The 21857-nt window shown below is 36.3% G+C and overlaps 1 protein-coding gene across 5 annotated transcripts in view; it reads right to left on the bottom strand.

Moving 5' to 3' along the window:
- LOC135099764 (histone-lysine N-methyltransferase 2C-like) overlaps positions 1–21857 on the bottom strand; it is a 193867-nt gene that overhangs the window by 89523 nt on the left and 82487 nt on the right. For 4 of the 5 annotated variants that reach the window (XM_064002273.1, XM_064002277.1, XM_064002274.1 and 1 more), the window contains one exon: positions 4214–4729. The exons of the other annotated variant lie outside the window; for it this stretch is intronic. In XM_064002273.1, coding sequence (XP_063858343.1) covers positions 4214–4729 — 516 coding nt within the window. The remainder of the gene's footprint in view (positions 1–4213; positions 4730–21857) is intronic. 5 annotated transcript variants of the gene reach the window in all.

The following is a 21857-nucleotide window of genomic DNA, read 5'->3' as shown; positions in this document are numbered from 1 at the left end:
TCCTAACACCAACAACATGATTACTGAGTCCGTTCCACTCATCTACCACTCTATTTGAGAACCAATTTTTCCCTATCTCCTTCCCAAACCCAAATTTTTCAAGCTTGAACCCGTTATTTCTTGTTCTATCCTGGTTGCTGATCCTAAGAATTTTGCTTACATCCTCCTTATTATAACCCTTATAGCACTTAAAGACTTCTATCAGGTTCCCTCTTAACCTGTCTCTCTAAAGAATGTAAATTTAACAGCTTCAATCTCGCCTCGTAAGGAATACTCCTCATCCCCTGTATCCTTTTAGTCATTCTCCTCTGTACTGATTCTAATAGATCTATATCTTTCTTGTAATGTGGGACCACAACTGCACAGTGTAGTCTAGATGAGGTCTGACCAGCGCCAAGTATAACTTTAATATTACTTCCGGCCTTCTACTTTTAACACTCCTAAAAATGAATCCTAGTACCCTCTTTAATATTACTTCCGGCCTTCTACTTTTAACACTCCTAAAAATGAATCCTAGTACCCTATCTGCCCTGTTTCTGGCCTCTATGCATTGTTTTCCTAGACGGAGTTCTGAGGTAACTATAACTCCTAAATCTTTCTCGTATCCTGTACCTACCAGAGTTTGGTTGTTTAATGTGTACCTACTGTATGGGTTTCCTCTACCTGTGCTAAGTACTTTGCATTTGTTGATATTAAACTGCATTTGCCATTTGTCCATCCATTCATTCATCCTACCTAAATCTACCTGCAAGGCGATGGTATCTGATTCTGACCTAATTAATCTACCTATCTTTGTGTCATCCGCAAATTTACTAACATCACTACTAATTCCATTATCTAAGTCATTGATACATATTAGAAATAACAATGGCCCTAATACTGATCCCTGTGGCACCCCACTAATTACATGACCCCACACAGATTTTAAGCTGTTTATTACAACTCTTTGTCGCCTGTCGCTAAGCCATGACCCTATCCAGCCTAACACCTTCCCATCTATCCCATGCCCTAACCTTTCTCAGGAGCCTTGTCAAATGCTTTACTAAAGTCCAGATATAAGACATCATAACTATCACCATTATCTACTGCCTTGTACACTTTACTGTAAAAACTTAACAAGTTTGTCAGGCAAGACTTCCCCTTCGTGAAGCCATGCTGTGACTGATTTATCAAGTTATGTTTGTCTAAACGTTCCCTAATGTTCCTTGCTATTAGTGACTCCAATATTTTAACTACAACTGAAGTTAAGTTGACAGGTCTATAGTTAGATGATACCCGACTTATAGGATCAGTTGTGGATTTATGGAGTTTGAACCTGAACAAAGTAGACTATTATGAGCTGAACCAGGTTGGTTTACAATCATGTTGGACAAAGAAAATTTGACTAAGAAGTGCAAGTCCAGAGGCATTGTTAAGCCCGGGCAGCTAAGTATGCAATCATGAATGCTACATGAATAGTCCTTATCTAAATAACTGTTATAAAGCATAGGTACAACTGAAAAATAGCTATATCTATTTATTATTAATTTTGATCACAATCATTTAGCATCAATGATTGAAAAATTATGCACAGTACTGTATTAAGTTTGACAAATCCCAGTTTTGTGGTAGCTTTTAAAAATATTTCCATGATTTGTTTTTTGCAGATAAAACTGCACTTTGGGAATCCCTAAACACACACACACACACACACACACACATACACACATAATTTGAATCTTGCAACCAAAGGCATAAATTTGTAATTTTGCCACCAAAATGCCAGTGCCAGCCAGCTACAGGTATAACGGAAGTAAGTTGTTGGTTTGTATGTGTTCAACCTCCACTGGAAATTGTGTTACACTCAAGTCATCATGTTGCGTTATGAATTTATAATTGGCACAATTATGACATCCACTTGTGCAAGTGGAACTGAAGTGCAACAGACAATAGTGATCGTGAAGATAAAAGTTACAAACCAGAAAAATCAAGGGATAAAAATGATGGGAAACTGTGACTGCCCAGAGGCCACAAAAGTGGGTGAAGAAAGTTGAAACTAATTTATTTATCTCCTACTGTCACCTGTAAGTTAACTGCTATGGAGACTAAGCTTCTTACTTTCATAAAAAAATGTCATCTCCTTGCTTGGTGAAGTAATTTGACCAATGAATTGATAAAGGTAAAAAATGCTTTAGTAATTTGTTACTTTCAACTGTGATCCCATGAGGATATGAAAGTGAAGGCTCTAGTTTCAGCAGAGGATTCTTCTAAACATGTAAACTGTTCATATTCTGTGGAAGAACCTTGTGGAAGAACAAGAGAGGCAAGCTTCAAGGGAGATGCATCATCAAGTGAATACTAAGCAGGTAGAAAAAACTGATGATGGTGGTGAGAAGAGAAATGAAGATGGTGTTGGAGCCAGTTGTAAGACTCACTAGAACAACTCAAAGCCTCTGATATCCTTACTCTCCAATCAGCCCTTCAATACTTGTCTTACTGATTAATATTAAGTCTGATTGGAAAAGTGTATATATGTTATACATATATAAAACTATTTCTAATACATCACACCGTTTTTAAATATATTAAATTATACAGTTATGTTTCAATAAAAGGGTGTGAGCTATCATTATTTTTTCAAAGTTATTTTTTGGCTATTTCCAGTTTGGTCAATACCTCAACTATTTTCATGGTTCCAATATGTTACAACAGAAGGGTGTCATTTATTTATTTATTTATTTATTTTATTTTTTTTAAAGGTACAAATACTTATTGGCTATTCCCCATTTGGTCAATACCTCAGCTATTTCTCGTGGTCCCAGTATGACACCCAGTATGGTGCAGTACTGTATACATTTTTTTTGGTCATCTGTGTCATTTAAGAAGCAGAAATCTACTTCATGATGCTTAAAATGTCATTAAAACATTTAGAGAAAGAGAGAGAGAGAGAGAGAGAGAGAGAGAGAGAGAGAGAGAGAGAGAGAGAGAGAGAGAGAGAGAGAGAGAGAGAGAGAGAGAGAGAGAGAGAGAGAGAGAGAGAGAGAGAGAGAGAGAGAGCAGTTTGAGGGTTAGTCATTTTTTTTATCTGAAATAACTTGAAAATGGTGAAAATCAAAAGATCCCTGGGCTGGGCTAAGCCACAAATATTTCAAGATACTAACATCAACTCACCACACATAATAACTTTATGTACACTGATACTGGGAAGGCAACTCTCAGATGAAGGGGAAGTTAATATCATATTTTCAAAGATTATGGATTATTTCTCTTCGCTTAAGACTGATATACTATTTTCCTATGGAAATCTGAATAACTATTTTGTGAAGTATATTGAAAATAATTTTTCATAATTATAAAGATCCTTCTCTACATATCCATCTATTTATCCATATACACCCATATTCACACATATAGGTTTGTGCATGTATGTGTGTATACTGTATGAGTGAGTGAGCATTCACAGATCTAGTAATGCAGAGTAATTCCAGTACTTTATCTCAATCTTCTACATCAAGAGAAACATCAAAGACTTTGCCTTTATAGCATACATCTTTCTTTTAACCTTTTTCAACTATTGATAAATATGTTTCATATGATGCATTTTAATTTCTTGATATATCTGATCCTAAAAACCTTACATAACTTCAAAACCATAAAAATGTGTGAAAAATGGGCATAAGAATGTAGCTTTAGCTTGATGACAATATACTAACACAGCATCATGATTTATGAGCTATGGATAATGTTAATAAATTTAACTACATCATTCAAACAAAAATACTCTTACAGGAAAATATATAATATCCTCAAATCACACACCATATATATTTGATATATGAAGCAACAATCATTTAAAACCATTTAAAAGCAATATTTTAAATTCCACTAAAAGCAAATCTGTGACATAATTTTACCATACTGACAAACTTAAGACTAGAGCAAGCATCACCCAAGCTTAATCAAGTGCTCTGAACTAGTTATTATTGTGTGGATATCAGCTATTATAGAACACTATAGGGTCACAAGCAAAAAACTTAAACAAAAAGCTAAACACATGGGACAGGGAGGTGACACGAGTCTTGCTACTGACAGCCTGACGGAGAGAGCCACAGACTGCAGGAGAGAGAGGCGGGTCAACATGAAGAGCTGCACAACACCACGCTCAGAGGGTAATGGGAGCAAAACAGCCATGGTGGGTGCAACATTTAACGCAGCCGAGTGCTGTTAGTCTCACCTGCAGTAGTAGTGGTCGCCTGTGTGGCTGTGGCGGCAGCATTGGGCCATGAGGGCCAGGTGGACCATGAGGGCCAGGTGGACCATGGGGGCCAGATGGGCCATGGGGACCAGGTGAACCATGAGGGCCAGGTGGGCCATGAAGACCAGATGGTCCATGGGGACCAGGTGGACCATGAGGACCAGATGGCCCATGAGGACCATGTGGACCATGAGGCCCATGTGGTCCATGATGACCAGGTGGACCATGAAGACCATGAGGAACAGGTGGACCACCAGGCCCAAGTGGCACCATACCTGGTGGCCCTGTAGGCAGGTGTGGGTGGCCTCCAGGGGTACCATGTGCCATGTGTGGAGGCAAGCGTGGCCCACCCATCACCACTGAGGGTCCTGGACCCATCATGGTTGGGTGGTGTGGGCTAGGCCGCATCATAGGTAGTGGTGGGGGGCCCCCAACCCCAATAGGGGAGCCCACACTGCCTGCCATTGATCCCCTCAAACCCTCACTCACCATCACCTGAGAGGCAACCCACTGATATTACCACCACCTTCACCACCACCATTGTCAACTGCCAGACCCACACAGTAAACCAACTTATCCATAATAACATTCTGGTATAGTGATCATGATAAAAAGTAAAATAAATAAATTAATTCATAAAAAAAAAAATGTTTACATCACAGTAGAGAAGTAATTTTCTGTGTGTCTGAAAGTGAATACTCCAAACTACTGCAGTCTTTCCATCTCTGGGTTAATCAAGAGAATGCTACACAACCATGCCTTAATATTTCTAATATGGTTAATGTTTGTAAAGAAGTAGATGCATTATAAAAAGCATAACTCCATAGTAAAGGTATTGCTTAAACCTAGAATATAAGATTTCCACATAATATAGCAGAGCATTCCTACAACTTAAGATACTGGGCTCAAAAATCTGTGATAAGATGCATGATAACAGTTCACTCCAGTAATAAATGAAGAGCATAAGTGGTCCACATTAGTCTGTTATATGAAAGATTAAACACCTCAAGTGTATCAACATGAATTCTTCAAAATTCTTTTGTACCTTACACATGTGTAAATATAAGAAAGCCCATTCCCAAAAACACACACACGCACACACACACACACACACACACACACACACACACACACAGAGACCATTCTAAATGTCATGCTCAGATTGCATCAAATTTCCAGTATAGATACCAGAACTATATGTTCCATTAAAACTTTATTGCTCTACTTAAAGGAAGTTGGTTATACAGTGGAACCTTGGTTCTTGAACTTAATTTGTTCCTGAATGCTGTTTGAAATCCAAAATGTTAAAAAAAACAAAAAAATATTTTCTGCATAGGAATCAGTGTAAAATAGATTAATCCATTCCCAGATACCAGTCTAGCCTGCATTAGCAGCTTATAAAAGATGCTCCCAGAGTCAAGATGGTTGCTTTACAATATCTCCAGCTCATTACATCCAGAAAGGATGTAATGAATGAACTTAGTGACACAAAACTCTCCAGAAGACACTGTTTAGACCGATCTAGTGTGGGAATCCTTACAGAGGGACACAGAAGAGCAACCCACTTACTGCCAAAATGAAGGTGATCATAACACTTAGACATCTTGCTGCTGGGAAAAGCTCCAAGAAAAATGCAACTGTGCAGTAATGATGACAGTAGGGGTCATCGAGAGAGCCACAGGTGGCTCAGGATTACTCCCAAGTGCCAAAAGACTGCTTGTTTACATTGAGACTTTTCAACAGGATCACATTTACCTTCAAAGATTTAATTACTGTCTTACACTCTGTGTCTCTCCTCCAAATATATAAAAATGAAGTAGATATTTATAGAAACTATAAATTAGTAGTAAATAGCAGTTTCTGCTGTCTTTTAATATTTGAAATAAATCACTTTGTTACTTAATGGGACCACAACTGAAGCAATAATGATTTAAGAAATTTGACTGAAAACTAAAATGTTAAAAAAAGGGAGGTGTTCAGTAACTGAGGTTCCACTGTATCTAATAGTGTTATGATGATTCATTAAGGCTGAGATGGATATCATGACTGATAGCAAAAAATGCTAGGGAAAAGGCAGTACTTCAAATCTTAAAGAATCACACACACACACACACACACACACACACACACACACACACACTCACACACACAGAAGAATCTCAGAACATGAATATATTCACATCCGAATGGCATACAAGTACAGCGGAAGCTTAGTTCTCAAACTTAATTAATTCCTGAATGCCGTTCAAAATCTGAAATGTTGGCAAACTGAAACTATTTTTCCCATAAGAATAAAAGTAAAATGGATTAATCTGTTCCCAAATATCAGTCTACCCTATCTTAGTACCTCATGACAGACACTCCCACAACCATGATGGCTGCTTCACAATATCACCAGCTCACAAATTAATTATCCAGAAAGGATGTATTGAATGAACTTAGTGACACAGAACTCATCAGAAGATACTGTATAGACCATGCAGGTATTCTCTTTGTCACCAATCTAGTGAGGGAAGCCTTACAGAGGGACACAGGGAGGAGCAGCCCACTTACCACCAAAATGAAGGGGATCATAACACTTGGGCATCTTGTTTCTGGGAAAAGCTACTGGTAAAATGCAGTTGTGCAGTAGTGATGGCATTGGGGGTCATTGAGAGAGCCACGGGTGGCTCAGGATTACTCCTGAGTGCCAAAAACTGTTTGTTTACATCAAGGCTTCTTCAACAGGATCACATTTACCTTATTTCAAAGATTGAATTACTGTCTTACACTCTGCATCTCTCTTCCAAACATATGAAAACAAGGTTAATATTTATAGAAACTGTAAATCAGTAATAAATGAGAGGTTTTGCTATATTTTTTTATATTTGAAATCAAGCAACTTTGTTCTAGAAGTGAATTATGGTACTGCAACTGAAAGAATAATGACTTAAAAATTTTGTTTGAAAACTGATTAATTCATAAAAGGAGTGTTCAGTAACTGAGGTTCCACTGTATATATATATATATATATATATATATATATATATATATATATATATATATATATATATATATATATATATATATATATATATATATATATATATATATATATATATATTGGGTGATAAATTCATGCTAAATCTGACTATTCTTAACTGAGTTCAGATCAACCACAAATCACTGGAACCAAGGGATATGAAGCATGCTACAGTACTTAGGAATAGGATGAAAAGAAATAAAATATTGTACATTAAATAATACAGAGTTAAAGAACAAATAATTAAATTACTTGAGAAGCACGCACCAGTGATGCATGAAAATGGATGATGGAAGCTATGGAATTGTGCATAATGGATTTGGTATGTTAAGTAAAAGTAAGGAATAAAATGTGGAATTATTCAGACTCAGGACAGCATCCTAAGGTGGCTTGACCACAAAGAAAAATACAAGAAACTAAAATGACTATGAGCTTATTCATGAGTATAGTATATAAATACAGAAGGATGATCTCCAGAAAATAGGAGAAAAGAGTGTCAAAGTAAAGAAAGAAGTGAAAGAGTGAGAAAATTAGAACAAACAGGAAGAAAATGTATGGATAGGAATAAACAGACTTAAGTAGCACCAATCTATTTCGGTATAGTTATTTGATTCCAGCATCTCTACTCAGGATCTCCCAAAGCAGAGGTGCCTATGGCATTTTGGCTTTACTAAATGGTGGGGGGGGGTAGGACATGAAGAGGTATAATGCTGATTTTCCTTGGAATGACTACTGCTTCCATGTCAAAGACCCATCTGTGTGGTGAGTGCATAACAGGGGTGATAGTGACTGGAATGGAGGTGTACATTCCTCACTCTTTCTCTTGACTTAAACCTTCCAAACATTGGTTTAACACAGCCTTTTCTTGTGCTCTACATGATAGACAAGTGGCCCACAAAAAGTACTTGACCCTTCCAATAGCTGAACCTCATGTGCTTTATATTTCTGCCTGGAATCATGCTGGGTCTGTTCTCCAACTAGCCAAAAACTCCTTCATTAACAGGTGTCAAAATCTTTCCAGATCTAACTCCCCTTGTGACTTCTGGCATCTAGCCAAAAACATCTCTAATAACTTTGATTCTTCATCATTCCCTCCTTTATTTCACCCTGATGGCACCACTGCCATCTCGTCTATTTATAAAACTGAACTCTGCTCAAACCTTTGCTGAAAACTCCAGCTTGGATAATTCAGGGCTTGTTCCTCTCTCTCTTCCACCCTCTGACTACTTCATGCTACCAATTAAAATCCTTTGCAATGATGTTTTCCATACCCTTGCTGACCTAAACCCTTGAAAGGCTTATAAACCTGATGGGGTCCCTCTATTGTTCTCCAAAACTGTGCCTCTGTGCTTGCCCAGTCAAACTCTTTCAACTCTGTTTATTAACATCTACCTTTCCTTCTTGCTGGAAGTTTGCCTACATGTTCCTAAAAAGGGTGACCATTCTAATCCCTCAAACTACCATCCTATTGCTTAATTTCTTGCCTATCTAAAGTTTCTGAATCTATCCTCAAATAAAGATTTTGTATTTATTTATTTATTTATTTTTTTTTTTAGTTTTGTTGTCCCTGGCCAGTGCCCCTCCTACATAAAAGAAAAAGATATAAATGTACTGTATCAATTAGTTATATATTTGGCAGCATCCATTTAATTATTACATCTTTTACTGACTTCTTTACTTTAGAATGTTATATTCCTGTCATGCTTATTGCAGTCAAATAAGTAGAGCCAAGACAATTATGTAACTCATGTGGTTTGTGAATAATGGCTAATTTGAGGGTTTCCATACTTTCTACAAATATATAAATTTCCTGTCTTAGGAAGGGCTAGAAATCTAGTTTCTTCTTCATTACTAAATAATGACAAAATATATCTGAGACTGAGGTATTGCTAGGGTTGCAAGAAGGTGCTGCCTCTCCCAAAAGAAACTGGTTTAAACCTGGTGCACTTTTGGCCAAAAGTTAACCACTGTACCACAGAATCACCTGTACTCAATTTGTTATCAGCAGAGAAAAATTAGGGCAAAGATTATGAAGTTAACTTATTTTTATGAGGGTTGTTTAAAAACCAGCCTCATACAAAATTACCAAACATTATCAAATACCTTGGTAACCTGCTTTAAGAAAATTTAGCAATTGTTCTCTCAATGAATTTCCACATAAGAAACTTTGCTCTAAAATTGAAATTTAACACTTAACAAAAATATTCTGACATACTTGGAGCAACTTTAGAAAAATGACTTTGTCCTATTTAATTTGCTTGGTCATTATTTAATGACTACATTTAAACATAATCAATACAAAAAGGCAACTAAACTTACCATTAAATGTTTTCAATAACATACAAGGAATAATTGAATGTGACAAATTGTGCCCACATAGGTACCACAACCATAGCCACAACTAACAGTAGACCTTCAAACACTGCTACAAAGACAGATGCAGTGCAATCTATCTTAGAAACTCACTCCTTTGTTATTGCAAAAATTAATAATCATTAAACTTAACCCTTGGGGTTAATTAAGCTGAGAAGGACAAAATGGCCAATGTCACAAGTTTCCTCATCACCAATAACAGTGTGAATATTTATAATCCCACCCTTCTATAGTTGCAAGTGATGAGTATTTGTGGATTCAGTTGTATTTTGAACAGTATGTATAAGTAATTACTCAAGAAGATAAATTAAAGACAAGATAAGTGTTACACAGCCATATTCTTACTCATTATCTCAACCACTGGTGCAGGCAAGTGTGAATGTGAATCTGGATTAAAAATAAAAAAGACAAAACAACAATGAGTTGTTTATCTAAGGGAGGATAGGTAAAGGACAGCTTGGTTCTTTAACTTCACAAAAAAATGCATGACTTTATGATATGGAGAGCAAATCAAGGTAATCAAGTCTAGATGGAATTTCATAAAGAACACTGAAATTATGAACCAACTCTTTACTGACACTTTAATGTTGCTCAACAATGTCAACACCAACAAAATGTACATGAGCACTTTACAATTGTAGAAAATAGTATCTAATAAAATTTCAATAGTAATTTCGACTCAACAGACAAAGAAATATGAAAATAATGTTTAAATACGGTATTTGATACCTGTGATCCAGAACTCAGAGCTTCAATCATATAGTAGGCAACAAATCTTTCATGACATTTTAGACAACCAGATTTGCTAATGATATTAAAACCGCTTCAATTGCCATAAACTTTGTGTAATCCAGCATGCACAAGAGTAAAGATAATTTTGTATTACTATAGAATTCCTCATATTTTTACTAAGTTTCTTTCAACAGATGTACACACAATGTCAGTACTCTTTATCTGACACCTTATTAAGGATTAGTTTTGAATGCTGCTAATGTTTGTACAATGAAATCTTGCATCTTTGAAATCTTGCAGTGTTCTAATCTAACCATTTAGTTCACATCTAATGCTACTATGAATCTCTACTAGTACACTCCTGGAAGTTTTAAATCCAATGATAAAATCCCAGGCATGTAGTTCAAATCAGATACCACCTTGGCCATACTTATGACATCACAGTGCCATTCCCCAGACCTCCCTAGGTCCCTGACACCCCACCCAACCCCTGCCCACATAGACACAGGCAATCCTTAGTGACATCCATGATGATTTTTTCTGGATTTGTTGAGAAGTTAAGGTATGTAGTAAGCAAAACAATGACAGAACTGAAGGAGGCATCACAAGTTATGGAAAAGAGGGAGAAAAATGGTGATGGTGGTGGTGGTAACAACAGTGATAACAGGAGAATGGAGATGCTGCCCATTAGCTTCTCCCTTCTGTAATAGACATGCATGTCGTTCATCACTTACAGGTGAGTTACCCACATTATTTCCTTATTTTATATCACTACGTATGACAAAATAATACCAATAACTTACACAACTAGTGAAATTACAATTACTAAAGGAGTTCAGTTAAATTTTTTTTTTTATTTGTAATATTTCTCATATAATGCATTCACATCTCATAAGTGTTATTTGGCCCCTTTTCCTTGTTAGATGTGAGATCTCACTGAACTCAATTTAATTACCAAGAGTTCAACATTAGGTACTTGTGTACATTCAATCTTATATTATTTCAACTAACTGGTGCTACTGTATCACCCTGATAACAGAAACCACAATGGCAACACTGAAAATCAATTTAATTAAAATTCTTGCTTTGGTGCCACAGAAATGTAGACTTTGTTCTGGCTATTTTGCTAATTTATTGCATCCCAATACTACTTTAACATATAATCAGCATTGTTATGACAAACACATAAAATAACAAGCAATGATTATTGAAGAAGTCATGGGCATGGCACATAAGTACAAGTTACAGCATGATTATCTTTGTCCTGCCTGATCATGATCATTGTGATGGGCATGGCACATAAGTACAAGTTACAGCATGAGTATCTTTGTCCTGCCTGATCACGATCATTGTGATCAATGCAATGTACTGGCATGATTGGGAAAAAAAAAAAAAAAAAAAAAAAAAAAAAAAAAATCACTGAGGTGGCAGTCCCAAAAGAAAGGTCAAAAAGATCATAAAAAACTGAAGTATGGGTAAATGTCTTCAAACTTCCCTTTTGAAAGAGTTCAATTCATAGGAAGAAGGAAATAAAGAAGCAAGCTGGGAGAAGTCAAATACTGTAAAACCTCAGTTTAATGGATCTTCTTTTCATGGATTTTGGATTTAATGGACAAGGTCAGAGGGTCACAAATGCATAGGAACTGACTGAGAAAAGTTTTTGAAATGACTGATATCAAATGCACCTTTAAGCATGTGTGGGAAAAATTTTTCAAGAAGGAAGATGCAAGGCAAGGGTTAGAAGAAACTGAAGACAACCCAGAATACTAGCTGCAAAGAGTAGAAGAGATTGCTCAAGAAAGCCTCACATGTGAGACAAAGCAAGGGATAAACAGTGAGGATGATGCAGACACAAAATTTTCACTAGTTCATTTGTATCTGGACACTATCATCACATATGTGGGCTTATCATCAAACCTAGAAATCCAGTATTACTACCAGTATTTACGAAGATTACGAGAATTTATCATCACAGAGTAGTCTAAGGCTGGGAGACAGATGAAACTTGATTCATTCTTCAAATGATGCACGATTTAATTTTTTACTCCATCACTTGGTGCAGTGGCCACACCTAGTACTTCTGCTACACAGCCAAAAACCTGCTGCTGCAGCCCTCTCTCTCTATAGGGGGAGTACAGATCAGACCTAGAATAATCATTCTTAGTGCATCTCCAATATGAACATGGGAGCAACTGCAGAAGAAAAGAAGTGCATCTCCACTATATGATCATGGCATGAGTAAGCCATGCTGCAACAACAGTTACAGGAACTTTTGATCACTCTGGTCAAGGTAAAGTACCCATATATATATATATATATATATATATATATATATATATATATATATATATATATATATATATATATATATATATATATATATATATATATATAAAATGGAACCTCAGTTACCAAATGTTTCCTTTTCAAACAAAATTTTTAACTCATTATTGCTTCAGTTGTGATAACAATTTGGTTCTAGAACAAAGTTACTTAATTTCAAATATTAAAAAGGCATAGCAAAAGCTGCCATTTATTACTAATTTATAGTTTCTGTAAATATCTACTTTGTTTTTTATACATCTGGATGAGAGACAGTGTAAAAAAGCAATTCACTCTTTGAAATAAGGTAAATGTGATCCCATTGAAAAGCCTTGATGTAAACAAGGTAAATGTGATCCCGTTGATGTAAACAGTTTTCGGCACTCAGGAGTAATCCCAAGCCACCTGTGGCTCTCTCGATGACTTCCAATGCATCACTAATGAACAACTGCATTTTTCCAGTAGCTTTTCCCAGCAGCAAAATGTCTAAGTGTTATGATCACCTTAATTTTGGTGGTGGATGGGTTGCTCCTCTCTGTGTCCCTCTGTAAGGCTTCTCTCACTAGATTGTTCTAGACAGTATCTTCTGATGAGTTCTGTGTCACTAAGTTCATTCATTACATTTCTGTATAAATAATTTGTGAGCTGGAGATGTTGTGAAGCAGCCATCTTGCCCATGGGAGTGTCTGTCATAAGCCACTAAGACAGTGTAGACTGGAGTCTGGGAACGGATTAACTCATTTTACATTGATTCCTATGGGGAAAATAGTTTAATTTTTTCCAAACATTTCATATTTCGAATGACATTCAGGAATGAATTAAGTTTGTGAACTGAGGCTCCATTGCATAAATATATATATATATATATATATATATATATATATATATATATATATATATATATATATATATATATATATATATATATATATATATATATATATATATATATATATACACACACACACACACACACACACACACACACACTTTGCTCATGATTGAAAAAAAAAAAAAAAAAAAAAAAAAAAAAAAACTGCAATGTACTGTTTACTTGATGCTTGATACCATGAGAGAGAGAGAGAGAGAGAGAGAGAGAGAGAGAGAGAGAGAGAGAGAGAGAGAGAGAGAGAGAGAGAGAGAGAGAGAGAGAGAGAGAGAGAGAGAGAGAGAGAGAGAGAGAGAGAGAGAGAGAGAGAGAGAGAGAGAATCTGCAATGTACTGTTTACTTGATGCTTGATACCATATGAGAGAGAGAGAGAGAGAGAGAGAGAGAGAGAGAGAGAGAGAGAGAGAGAGAGAGAGAGAGAGAGAGAGAGAGAGAGAGAGAGAGAGAGAATCACCTTACCTTATGGGTGATTTGATACCAATGAGTAGTGACAGGCTTGAGGCTTCTGCCAAATGCAAGACTCAAATGTGCTAAGCATATGACCCCGGTTAAAATGAGACATTTGTTCTCTCTCTCTCTCTCTCTCTCTCTCTCTCTCTCTCTCTCTCTCTCTCTCTCTCTATCTCTTTTTTGGGTTATACATGCCTTTATTCATATAATTTATTAAGATGACTGTTGGAAAGCATAAGAAAGGTTTGTTTGTTTATATATATATATATATATATATATATATATATATATATATATATATATATATATATATATATACTCGTATATATATATCCCTTTTCGAACAATTTGCTTTTTGAACAAAATTATTAACTCATTATTGCTTCGATTGTGGTACTATAATTTGGTTCTAGAACAAAGTTACTTGATTTCAAATACTAAAAGGCATAGCAAAAGCTGCCGTTTATTACTAATTTATAGTTTCCGTAAATATCTCCTTCATTTTTATATATTTAGAGAAGAGACACAGAGCATAAGACAGTAATTCAATCTCTGAAATAAGGTAAATGTGAAGGTGTAGCCAAAATCCAGCAGATGTAGCTCCGAGTTATGAGACTCTCTCATGTACACTTTTTCTTTTCTCCCTCTCTTCTTCTTGGGTTAAACATGCCTTTATTCATATAATTTATTAAGGTGGCAGGCTGAAAGCATAAGGCAGGTTTGTTTGCCTATTTGTGGATTTAATGTAATGGAGCAGGCTTTCTACACCATGCAGCACAACTCTCCCGATTCTATGCCTCTCAGAGGCCAACTGGCTGGTAAGGCCATATGCTGTGGAATTTATTGTACTGCAGTGCAGTACGATAAATTTGGACGTCTCACTTTAAACTAGTGTCTCAAAATACACTGCTACATAGCCTGTGTCCTGCTGTGGGCAGTGGGTGGTCTTTCGCTATGGTGCTGTGTGGTGCCGTCAGTGGCTAAGTGGTGTTGTAAGTACATATGGTATATAGCACCAAATTTGAAGTTTTGGTTAGCAATGGGAACAATATCAAGAGCACAATCTTATTTTGTGGGTAGACTTCATATCTCTGAATGTTTGTAACTTGGACACCTTCTATATATATATATATATATATATATATATATATATATATATATATATATATATATATATATATATATACACAGTAGAACCTTGGTTTTCAAACTTATTCCTGAATGCTGCTCGAAATCCAAAATGTTCGAAAACTGAAACTATTTTTCTCATAGGATTCAATGTAAAATAAACTAATCCGTTCTCAGACATCCATCCATCAAGTCTTAGCAGGTAATTACCGACACTCCCACTTCTAAGATAGCCGCTCCAAAACATCTTGATCTTAGAATTTTTTTTATCCAGAAAGGATGTACTGAATGAACTTAATGATACAGAATTTATCAAAAGATATTTAGACCATGCAGGCATTCTCTTTGTCATTGATCAAGTGAGGGAAGCCTTACAGTGACACTGAGAGAAGCAACCCACTTTCCACCAAAATTAAGATGATCATAACACTTAGACATTTTGCTCCTGGGAAAAAGCAAGAGTCTGTTCTCCAACAAGCCAAAAACTCTTTCATTAACAGAATGTGTCAAAATCTTTCAAGATCTAAGTCCCCTTGTGACTTCTGGCATCTAACCAAAAACATCTCCAATAACTTTGTTTCTTCAGCTTTCCTTCCTTTATTTCAACCTGATGGCACCACTGCCATCTCATCTATTTTTAAAGCTGAACTCTTCTCTCAAACCTTTGCTAAAAACTCTATCTTGGATGATTCAGGGCTTGTTCCCTCTCTTCTCCATCCTCTGACTACTTCATGCTACTCATTAAAATCCTTCGCAGAGATGTTTTCCATGTCCTTGCTGGCATTAATCCTCAGAAGGCTTATGAACCTCATATTGTTCTCTGAAACCATGCCTCCATGCTTGCAACTTGTCTAGTCAAACTCTTTCAACTGTCTATCAATATCTACCTTTCCTTCCTGTTGGAAGTTTTCCTACATTCTGCCTGTTCCTAAAAAGGATGACTGTTCTAGTCCCTCAAACTATTGTCCAATTGCTTTAATTTACTGCCTATCTAAAGTTTTTGAATCTATCCTCAACAAGGAGATTCTTAAACATCTATCACTTCATAACCTTCTATCTGGTTGCCAGTATGCATTCCGTCAAGTCCATTCTACTGGTGATCTTCTGGCTTTCCTTACTGAGTCTTGGTCATCCTTTTTTAGGGATTTTGGTGAAACATTTGCTGTTGCCTTAGACTTATCAAAAGCTTTTGATAGAGTCTGCCACAAAGCTTTGATTTCCAAACTACTGTCCTACAGCTTCTATCCTTCTTTCTGTAACTTCATCTCATGTTTCCTTTCTGACCATTCTGTTGCTGCAGTAGACTTCTCCTAAATCTATTATCAATGTTGTTCCTTGGGTTCTATACTGTCACCCACTCTCTTCCTATTATTCATCAATGATCTTCCAAACCAAACTTCTTGTCCTATCCACTCCTATGCTGATGACACCACACTGCACTTCACATCTTTTCGTAGATGTCCAGCCCTTCAGGAAGTGAACAGTTTATGTAGGGAAGCCACAGAACGCCTATCTTCTGATTGGGGTAGGGCAAACTTGTATTGTTCAATGCCTGAAAAATTCAATTCCACCATCTATCAACTCAATACAACCTTCCAGACAACTATCCCCCTCTTCTTCAGTGACATTCATCTGTCCCCCCTCTTCCACAGTGCTATCTTCTACCACTATTTTCATGCCAACTGCTCTTTTGATCTTGCATGCCTTCCCTTCTCCTGTGGCCTCGCTGCACAAGACTTTCTTTTTTCTCTCACCCCTATTCTGTCCACCTTTCTAATACAAGTTAACCAGTATTCTCAATCATTCATTCTTTTTTTTGATAAACTCTGAAACTCCCTGCCTGCTTCTGTATTTCCACCTTCTTATGGTTTGAACTCTTTTAAGAGGGAGGTTTCAAGAATCTTATCCTGTAATTTTTGACTATCGCTTTTGACTCAGTTTAGTGACCAGCACCTTAAGGACTTTTTTTATTTAGTACGGTTTTGTTGCCCTTGGCCAGTGTCCCTCCTACATAAAAAAGTTACATATACGTATGCACAATATTGACAACACATAGACAATATATACAATAAAAACCATACCCTTATGTTTATTAGGTTCATCATCATTATTACATGTATTCCATAATTTCTGCTTCTACTAATGGACTTCCAGCATTAACCCCTGGTTTGCCATATCCATATATATATACAGAGTAGTGCACAGATGTCGCAAGTGCCATGTCTATATATATAGACTGCGATTTCAAATTTTCATGCTGGAAAAACCACAGCAGCTAGGCCGCTAAAATTTGCATGGGAGGTGGTGGTAACACTGGCCTTTCAAGCAGCACCACCACTCCTCCTTCCCTCCTATCCAAGTGGCCAGCCTAGCATACCAGCATACCAAGCAGCCAGCCTTGCTTGCTACAGAGGAATAATGCATACACCAGATTTTGGCTGTCTGTTGGATGAATGTGGTTGTGTTTTCAATAATAGTGACTGGAGGACAGTGATATAGACAAATGTTTATGTTCAGGAGAGCAGTGGTGAGGACAGCAAAGCACCCAGAGCATGGATTTTCTCATTATTCCTCTCTTTTTTGAACAATGAAGGTCTCCAAAACTGTTATTTGTCATGCATTATTTCACAGTGACAGTGACGCTGAAAGTAATATGGATGATACTGCATCCACAACCAGATCTTCAGTCCCATTCATCTTATGGGTAGCCAAGCCACTACAAAATTGACAAGGGAGGAACTACTAAAAAATGGTTAGGGTGGGGGGATATTTTTTTTGTTTTCTACATTGTTTTTTATTTCTTTTCCAATGGATTTAGCAAAAAAAAAAAAAAAAAAAAAAAAAAAATAAATAAATAAATAAATAAATAAATAAATAAATAAATAAAAAATAAATAAAATAAATAAATAAAATGAAAGAATAGAAAATAAGATAAAATGAAAAAATAAAAATAAATAAATAATAAATGAATAAATAAATAAATAAATAAATAAATAAATAAATAAATAAATAAATAAAATAAAATAAAATAAAAAGGCTGGCAATTCTGGTAAGTAGAAACATCATAGGGATCAGCAGCCAAGAAGTTAACAGACTAAGTTCCCTCCCAATTAATCTGTAAAACCAAGGCTTACTGTAATATGCTCAGGAGTTAGGTAACCCATGTGCAGTCAGAGTTGATGTCACACCACATGAGCCAGTTGCTGCATGTTTTTCGTTCTTTCTTTTATCTCAAATATCTACACCATAAATCTATCTTTCTACATTTTTCACATGTCATTACTTAAACACTAACTACAAAAAGTAAATAAATGTTCAAAATTAGTATAAAAAATGAATGATGATATAAGAGCTTATATCCTATATTTCTGCTGAATAAGAAGAGATCTATTACTATGAAATGATACTGTGAAATCTTTCACTGTTATTGTCATTAAAGAAATAGAGGCGCAGTACTACATCATCACTGGGTCTTGGTCTTTCCAACTTATTCATTCATGTGTCAACTGTCAGTGCAGTTTTATGGACTAATTAAAAAGGTCATGACACCTGAGTGGGGTCAAAATATAGTATTTTACAAAACTGGGCAGAGGGCTGTCTGAGGGTGGCAACAAAGATGTTAAGGATTATTTACGAGTATTTATTTATTTTTTTTAAATAGGAGGGGCAACACCTAAGGGCAACAAAACCAATAAAAAAAGGCCCACTGAGGTGCCAGTCCCTGAGCAAAGTCAAAAGCAGTAGTCAAAAATTACAAGATGTCCTGAAACCTCCCTCTTGAGAGTTCATGCATGCAGTTAGCAAGATCAGAAGAACAGTTGGCATGAAAATAACGGTAGAAGATAGCAAGAGATGCAACACTGCGGTGATGAGAAAGAGGCTGAAGACAGTCAGTTAGAGGAGATGATGGGATGAAAAGCTTTTGATTCCACCCTGTCTAAAAGAACAGTATGTGTGGAACCTACAATACATCTTCATACATAGATGGATTAGATCCCTGTACAGAGTTAGCAGCTAAGGGGGTGAGAAAAACTGGCAGATGATTCAGGATACCTAACTTCATAGAAACTGGTTTAGCTCGAGATGAAATGTGAAGTTTCCAGTTTAGATTATAAGTAAAGGACAGACTGAGGATGTTCAGTATAGAGGGGGACAGTTGAATGTCACTGAAGTAGAGGGGAAGTTGTCTAGAAGGTTGTGTCAAGTTGACAGATGGGGGAATTGAGTTTTTGAGGCATTGAACAATACTAAATTTGCTCTGCTCCAATCAGAAATTTTAGATCAGAAGTCAGGTGTTCTGTCGCTTCCCTGTGTGAACTATTTAGGGTTAGACATCTAAGAAAAGATGAGATAAAGGACAGGGTGGTATCATCAGCATAGGAGTGGATAGGGCAAGAAGTTTGGTTTAGAATATCAATGATGAATAATATGAAGAGAGTGGGTGACAGGACAGAATCTGAGGAACACTACTGTTAACAGATTTAGAAGAACAGTGACCGTTTACCACAGCAGCAATAAAACAGTCAGAAAGGAAACTTGAGATGAAGTTAAAGTGGAGATGAAGTTAAAGTGAAGGATAGAAGCTGTAGGAGGATAGCTTGGAAATCAAAGCTTTGTGCCAGACTTTATCAAAAGGCAACAGCAAAAGTTTAACAAAAATCTCTAAAAGATGACCAAAACTTAGTAAGGAAAGCCAGATCACCAGTAGAGTGGCCTTGACAGAACCCATGCTGCCTATTAGGTGTAAAGTTATGAAGTGAAAGATGTTTAAGAATCTTCCTGTTGAGGAGAGATTAAAAAACTTTTGAGTCAGGAAATTAAAGTAATAGGACAGTAGTTTGTGGGATTAGAATGGCCACCCTTTTTACGAACAGGCTGAATGTGGTGGGAGATTATCACTTGCCATCTGCTCTTTTGATAGCTTTTTGCACTTTTTGATCAATCCTTTCTGCATCCATTTTTTTTTTAAATGACAATGGGGTGCAATCCTAACTTGTCCAAGAAAACCTTGATGCTAGAGGTGCACTGAAACTTGGTTCCAGCTGGAACCTCAAATTTTAGCAAATTCCCGTTCTGGCCTGAACTAGCATGAAACAACTGGCCGGAACTGGAACTTTTGTTTTATGTCTAAGCAGTTATCATAAGGGTTATGTTTCTGAACTCTATCTGCATTTATTTCTAATCTCGATATTTTCAACTTTTATTTACATAATTTCATTAAGAAGATATAAAGTGGTTAGTTATATACTGTAATCATCTTTCAATCACAGAGAAACCTCGGTTTTCGAAATTGACTTGTTCCTGAATGCCATTTGAAATCTGAAAAGTTTGAAAACCAAAACCATTTTCCTCTTAGGAGTCAGTGTAAAATAGATTAATCCATTCTCAGACACCTGTCCACCATGTCTTATTGGGTAATGGCTGACAGTCCCACTTCAAAGATGGCTGCTCCACATCTCCAGCTTAGAAGTTTTTCTTATCCAGAAAGGATGTATTGAATGAACTTAGTGACAAAGAACTCATCAACAGATATTTTTTAGACCATGCAGGCATATTTTTTAGACCATGCAGGCATTCTCTTTGTCACTGATCAAGTAAGGGAAATCTTACAGAGTGACAAAGAGATGAGGAACCCACTCAATGCCAAATGAAGGTAATCATAACACTCAGGCATCTTGCTGCTTGGAAAGACTACTGGGAAAATGCAGATTATGAAGGTAATCATAACACTCAGACATCTTGCTGCTGGGAAAGACTACTGAAAAAATGCAGATTGTGCTGTAGTGATACCATTGTGGGTCATAGAGAGAACCAAAGGAAGCCCAGGATTACTCCTGAGCATCGAACCTTATTTGTTTACATTGAGGTTCTTCAATGGGATCATATTTAACTTATTTCAAAGACTGGATTACTGTCTTACTCTCTGTTTCTCTCCTCCAAATATACAAAAACAATGGAAATATTTATAGAAACTATAAATTAGTAATAAATGGCAGCTTTTGCTACTCTTATAGTATTTGAAATCAAGTAACTTTGTTTGAAAATTGAATTATGGTATGGCAACTGAAGCAATTATGAGTTAAAATTTTTGTTTGAAAACAGAGTTGTTTGGAAAGGGAGACATTCAATAACCACGGTTCCACTGTGGTTTTATTGGAAAACTTGCATGATAAATGTTAACTAAAATTATAATGACTAAGAATTAAGATTTATTCTTTATCAACTAATGGTAGAGGTGCCAAAAAAAAATTTCATGTCTTCAATTATATACTGAAAGTGAAACCTGACTACCAGATTTATGATCAATGCTATGCTAATGAAAATCTTTCTTCATATTTTTAATTATTTACAGGTGGAAAAAAGTGTTTCCTTTTCTTCATTAATATACCAAAGCATAAAGTTGGGTCTATGACTGTACTGAACAATTTGCATTTATTTAGTTGATGTGTGTGCTGGAATCAAGTAAGATTAAGAGAGAGAGAGAGAGAGAGAGAGAGAGAGAGAGAGAGAGAGAGAGAGAGAGAGAGAGAGAGAGAGAGAGAGAGAGAGAGAGAGAGAGAGAGAGAGAGAGAGAGAGAGAGAGAGAGAGAGAGATCCAGTACGAAGTAGTAAGTGAGAGCGTTTCTCCTTGTATACATTGCTTGCTTCCAAAAACAGCCTTTAAGAGCAGACTCTGAATATATATATATATATATATATATATATAT

Source organism: Scylla paramamosain, chromosome 4, assembly GCF_035594125.1.
Source record: "Scylla paramamosain isolate STU-SP2022 chromosome 4, ASM3559412v1, whole genome shotgun sequence".
Lineage (NCBI taxonomy): Eukaryota > Metazoa > Arthropoda > Malacostraca > Decapoda > Portunidae > Scylla > Scylla paramamosain.
The sequence above is the reverse complement of the archived record's forward strand: the minus strand, read 5'-3'. Positions and strand labels throughout refer to the sequence as shown.